At 38.6% G+C, this 6,140-nt stretch overlaps 1 protein-coding gene across 1 annotated transcript; it reads left to right on the top strand.

The window, feature by feature from the left end:
• The first annotated feature begins 4,836 nt into the window (after positions 1-4,836).
• On the top strand, positions 4,837-5,343 carry LOC107468437 (pathogenesis-related protein 1C). Its single transcript, XM_016087718.3, has one exon. It carries the CDS (start codon positions 4,837-4,839, stop codon positions 5,341-5,343), a length of 507 nt encoding a protein of 168 aa, XP_015943204.1.
• The last annotated feature ends 797 nt before the right edge of the window (positions 5,344-6,140 follow it).

Raw genomic sequence — 6,140 nt, 5'->3', positions numbered from 1 at the left:
CTTATCCAAAAAAGGGCACAGATCAGAACATTTTGTTTACGGCCTTGAAAGGCCAAACAAGAAATTGTTCACAACCACCAACAAACAAATAAAGTTTAAAAAAGGGGGGACCCACAGGCCGGGCCCCCATATAGCCATAAAAAATAATAAGAGTCATTTCTTCGAAGGAGTGGAGGAATCACCACCAGACTCGGGAGGAGCGCCACCAGGACCAGGAGGAGGGGCCGTAGAGGAAGTCGGAAAAACAGCTGAAGAACTCGGAGCATCTCGGGAACGAGGAGGAGACTCAACAATCCTCTGTCCCCGAGTCTTCAGGTCTGACTCGGAAACGACCTCGGGGACAGGAGGATCCACGATGGCGCCATCAATAACTACTTTGTCAGGATGTAGTGGAGAAAGATCCAAGTCGGGAGCAATGACTCTGACTTGTTCCAAGAAAATTCTCCAAGACTCCTCGGCGCCCTCGGCGATAGAGTCCTCCAACTCGGCGTATGCGTTCCGAGAATTTAGCAAGTCCTTCCTCACAACAACAATATCTTGGAATAAACTGTGGTAGCTCTCCTGCGCTGTTTTCCTCAAATTTGCCTCCAAAGTGCATTGAGCCCGCAGCTTACTCTCCTCCTCTTTAAGGTGATCCCTCTCCTTCCTCAGTCTATCTCTCTCCTCCTTCAATTCTTTCTCATGTTTTTCATAAATGAGAAGTCTCCCCTCCAACTCCTCAACCCTCGAGGATGCCCCCAAAGAGCTGAGGGGAGCCTTCTCAAAAATGTCCAAGAGTTTGTTACAAACACCCGCTGTCCTAAAACTCTCCTCGGCCATGGCGGTAAGGTGGTTTCAAAAAGAAATTATAAGGGGTTGAGAGGGAGTGCCAGTATTCTTAGGAGGAGGAGGAGGAGGAGGAGGAGAGACGACTGCTTTAGCACCCCCGGACCTAGCCCGGGACTTCGCCTTAGCCTCCTGGACCCTTTGGTAGGCCTCCTGAGCATTCCTTTTTGCCATATCTACAAAAACAACTAACAAAAAGTTACAAGTCGGCAGAATGAAAGTCGGCGGAAACAACTCGGAAATAAAGAATGCATGCACTACCTAGTTGAGATTGAACAAAAGTCGGTGTTCCTTGGAGGATTTTCCTGGTATCCAAGTATGGGGCCCTCCCCCACGCTTCTCGGAAAAACCCCACAATAGCCGCCTCCACCTCGTCCAGGTCATCTGGACCATACTTTTCACAAGAAGAAGGCGGCGACCAATAAAGGGGAAAGCGGGGGGAGGAATGCTCATCCAGGAAAAAGGGGTGGTGACCCTCTACAGCTTGAATTTTGAAAAAGAAGTTTTTGAAGTCGTGAAAAGATTCGTCAAAAAGGGTAAAAATCCTCCGACCTTGTATGGCTCGGAAGGATACCCATTGCTGTTTGTTGTTGAGCCCACTAAAGGGCTTAGTCATATGAAAGAGAAAGAAAAAAATCCTCAGAGAAGTCGGGAAGTCCAGAGCATGGCTTATAAACTGATAGATCTTCAAAAAACCCCAAGAATTGGGGTGAAGTTGAGTAGGGGCAACTCTACAGTGTTGCAAAACAGATATCTCGAAATCTGAGAAAGGAAGAAAAACACCCAAGCGGGTGATCATGCATTCATACATAAAGAAAAAATGAGGGGCCGCCTCATTTTCTCTCCCAAAACAGACCCGGTCTTCAGGACCCGGGATTATCAATTCATATTTAGGTTCGTCTTCCTCCGAGGTACAGAGCCGATGATGAGTACGAATGTGAGTAACAAACTCCGCATCCACCAACGGCTCTTCCCCCAGAACTGTAACATCAACCCAGTCTACGGAGGCCATTTTTTCTTTTCCTAAAGGTAAATGAAGAAAACCTACAAAAGGAAAAAAAAAAGGAAAAGAAAAATCAAGAAGGTCTCTAGAAAGGAGAAAAGAACCAATCTACAAAGCTATTCCTCTACGAAACCAAGTCATGCAAAAGACGAAGAAAAGAAACTGACCTCTTTCTGAAAATGAGGAAGCAGAAGTCTCCAAAGCCCGAAAGTATAGCACGTACGAACAAAGAAACAGAAGTTTGAAAAGATTGCAGAAACGGAAAATGGAAAGAGAGGGAAAGTATTTATAAACATGCCAAGGGGCATAATGGTAAAAACGGGGCAGTCATTAATGAGATTGCACCGTTACCAAAGCCCTCAATACTTCCCCAACGGACACGACGCTTGAAAGACGTAACTGTCAGAAACAAAAGGTCGCGAAAATCACGTCGGTTTCTAAGACCCGTGCTTCCTTTAAACAAGTCGACTACGAACCCGAGTTAATACTTGAACCCAAGCTTTAAAGAAAAATTTGGGCTCAAGTAGGGGCACTGTTCATACCCTGGCCCAATACAAAGGCCCAGGTCCAACTAAAAAGGTCTAACCTGAAGGGTTAAGCCTTGCTAAAGTACCGACCTTCACATAAGAAGTCGGTATCAACCACGACTTGGTCTGAAGAAGTCGGATGTGAGATTAGATCCGGAGTTCTCCTCCTTCACACACTTGGGCCGTCAAACGCCATCCATCGTATTAATCTCCGGTTACCTACCGTAACAGTAACTAAGATCGAAGGTTTAGTCTCAAAAAAATTAAGCTCTCCAAAATTTAAATGTTAAAGTATTGCATATATATGTTCAAACTTGCAGTATCCCATAAACCAACATTGACAGTACTACCATCCACCACCACATTAGCACTGAAGTTGTCAAACACTGTTGGAACATAATCCTATGAAATAATCAGCAAAGGAAGAAAAACAATATTAGCATAACCATGATTCACATTCTTCCATTTCTAATGCATAACTAGAAAATTTTAAGATGATAATTAAAAACTCATGGTGGGAAAGGTATTGCTAGTATAGGATATAAGCATGCATGTCTTCCCAACTGCACCATCTCCAACAGTGACACACTTGATAAATCTGGCTGTACTCATTCTAACCTTATTAACTGAGAATAATAATGTTCTGCAAAGCCTTGACCAACAACCACCTATGATGAATGAATTACTCTTGAACCTCAGGGCAGGGTTACGTTGAGAGTCCAAACAGAGAATCTGGATAACTGTTCTTCCTTCAACTTCCCTAGTAATTTAAACCATGTTTTCTCATCACAAACACCACCACCACAACCTATGCTTGGTGATAAAAATTTTCCCTCTTATATGTCCCCTGCTACTTCTGGGATAAGCCAATTCTCAATGTCTTCTGGGAATCAGATCAATGATCTGATCTCTGCTTCAAATTCAAACTCACCAACCGTTGGATTAGAGTTTTCCTTTGACCAATTTGATTTGGACGGTCATAACAACTTCACATTCGGTAACCCACAATTTTTTCCTTAGTTTAAGTTTCTAGAAGGAATGATTTTGACTATTCACAATTCTAAGAAGTAGCGAATAAAAATTAAGAAATTAAAATAATATAGAGTTGTATTTTAATTTCTTTTTTTTTAATCTGCTATGAAGTTGTAGACTTTTCTGGCTTCTAGGAAGGAAAATCATTGTATTTCCATGTATTTGTTTTTAAGAATCTATAACTACTTGTACCTTAGGAATATAATGTGAAATATAATACATGAACAAGAGCAGGACTAAGAGCAGAGACAATCAAAACAGGGAAAGAAGGATGCCCAAGTCTCTACGGTTTGAACTGGGAAAAAGAGAGAGATGAAAACGCGGCTGACGGTGGAACCGATTTTGGTCGCCACGGAGCTAGGGCTGGTGCGAAGGTATCGCGACATTGACTGGAGGAGATGATGGCTACGACGCTGAGAAGATATGCGAGCCAAAACTAAGGGGGATAAAAGGAGAGAGAGAGGCGCGGTGGTGGTGGTGGAGCTTGAGCTTGCTTTGTTCTGCGAACGAGAAAGAACGAGAGAGACAGGGGCTGTGTTCAAATTGTTCAGTGTTTAAAAAAGAGGAGAAGAAGGAGAAGGTAGTTGCGGTGGTTAGAGTGGCCGGCGGTGGCGTTGTGGGTGAGGAAAGGAGAAGAAGAAGCTCGTCGACGGAGAGTAGAATACTAGGTTTAGCTTGTTTTGTGTGCTGTGAATGAATGGAGCTGGGGCACAAACTTGACCACAACGATCATAAACGCATAATATCAACGTTTTCGACAGAATATTTTAAATTACAGACAAATTTTTTGTTTGTAATAATTTAATAAAACACAGCATTTTTATTCATTTAATTACAAACGGATTTTTCGTCGGTAACCATTTCTCACGAAAAAAATTAATTTTTCCGACAGAATTATCGATGGATTCTCTTTTCCGTTTGTAATTTATGCTAATTCATTTTTTTGTTTCCGACAAAAAATACCTTGTATTTCTGTGGGATAAAATCTGTCGGAAATATCCGTCTGTAATAACTAGTATTCTAGTAGTGACAATAGGAGTCATATTTGATTTTTTTATTGAGTCTCACAGACCCAAATGAACATGAATGATCAATATGTCTAGATTTTAAAAAAGTTAGAGACCTAAATGCATTTTCAAATATTCGAAAACTTAAATGTCTGCGGATCAAAAGGTCAATGACCTATTTTCCATTTTCTCTAAAATAAAAGTATAAAATAAAATCCACCTCCACAGTCTAGTAGTTATTATAAAAGATCAGAGCCAAGGATCATCGATACTTGATCATTAAGCTGCTCTAATAATTGATAATTAATAATTTATATTTCTTTGTGGATCATCTAGTAAATTTTGATATATGTATTCAACTACACGAAAAGGCAACTATGACATAATATAAATAGATGATACAAAAGGCTAAACACTTCTCTTCTAAAACAATAAAACGAGGATGAAGATGGTAATAATAATAAAAATAAGCTTTGTAAGCATATTATTGCCATTGTGCATAGTAGCTGCGGTACAAGAGTCTTCAGAAGAGTATTTGAAAGTTCATAATGATGCACGAGCAAGCGTTGGGATTCCGCCGCTGAAGTGGGATGTGAAATTAGCAAGAAAAGCTCAAAAGTATTTGAATAAACTCACCGAACATTGTCTCAAGGGGAAATTTCAACCAACCCGAAACCCTTACTCCGGCCAGAATGTTGCGTGGCATATGGCATCCGATCACTTTACGGGGGCAAAAGCGGTGGAGGGGTGGGTTGCCGAGAAAAAGTACTACGACCATAAATCCAATTCGTGCATTGGTGGTGATTGTGAATGCTACATTCAGGTTGTTTGGAGAGACACTACTCATGTTGGGTGTGGTAGAGTTAAGTGCGATAAATGCCAAATGAGATGCACTCTTGTTGTTTGTCTTTATAGTCCTCCAGGAAACGATGGTGAACGTCCTTACTAGTTAATTAAACTACTTTTATTAAGTATACATTAAAATTGACTATTAAAATTGAGTAATTCTACGTAGTCAAAGTATTATAAACAATAAATAAAGATACATAATTAATAATATTTGTGTTCATAAAAGAATGTGAATCATTCTTTTAATTTAATTAGCATAATTAATTTTTTTATAATTATTTTTTTATTATTTAATTATACTAAAAATTCATTTCAAATTTAATGTGAATTAAATTTTAAAATTTTTTTCATTATTACTATACATTTATAATTTTATAATTTTTTTTTCAAATAAAAATTTTAAATTTTTATAATTTTAATTTAAAAAATTTTCAAATCACCTCAACATATTTTATAAATAAAAATATCTTAAAAAATTTGATCAATTTCTATTTATTGAAAATTATAAACATCTAAAATTGTTGGTTTATGATCTGCAAAATAAAATAAAAAATAATAATAAATTAATATCAATTTATTGATTATGGATATCATGTATATAAAATTATAAATATTATTGATGAGCGGATATTTTATACGCTTTTTGGGAGTAATTTCATGTAGATTTTAGTATGTTTTAGTTAGTTTTTAGTAGATTTTTATTAGTTCTTAAGCAAAAATCATATTTCTAGACTTTACTATGAGTTTGTGTATTTTTCTGTGATTTCAGGTATTTTCTAGCTGAAATTGAGGGAGCTTATCAAAAATCTTATTCAGGCTGAAAAAGGACTGCTGATGCTGTTGGATTCTGACCTCTCTGCACTCGGAATGGATTTTTTGGAGCTACAGAAGTCCAAT

The sequence above is a fragment of the Arachis duranensis genome, chromosome 10 (assembly GCF_000817695.3).
Source record: "Arachis duranensis cultivar V14167 chromosome 10, aradu.V14167.gnm2.J7QH, whole genome shotgun sequence".
Classification (NCBI taxonomy): domain Eukaryota; kingdom Viridiplantae; phylum Streptophyta; class Magnoliopsida; order Fabales; family Fabaceae; genus Arachis; species Arachis duranensis.
This window is presented reverse-complemented; position numbering and strand designations above follow the sequence as displayed.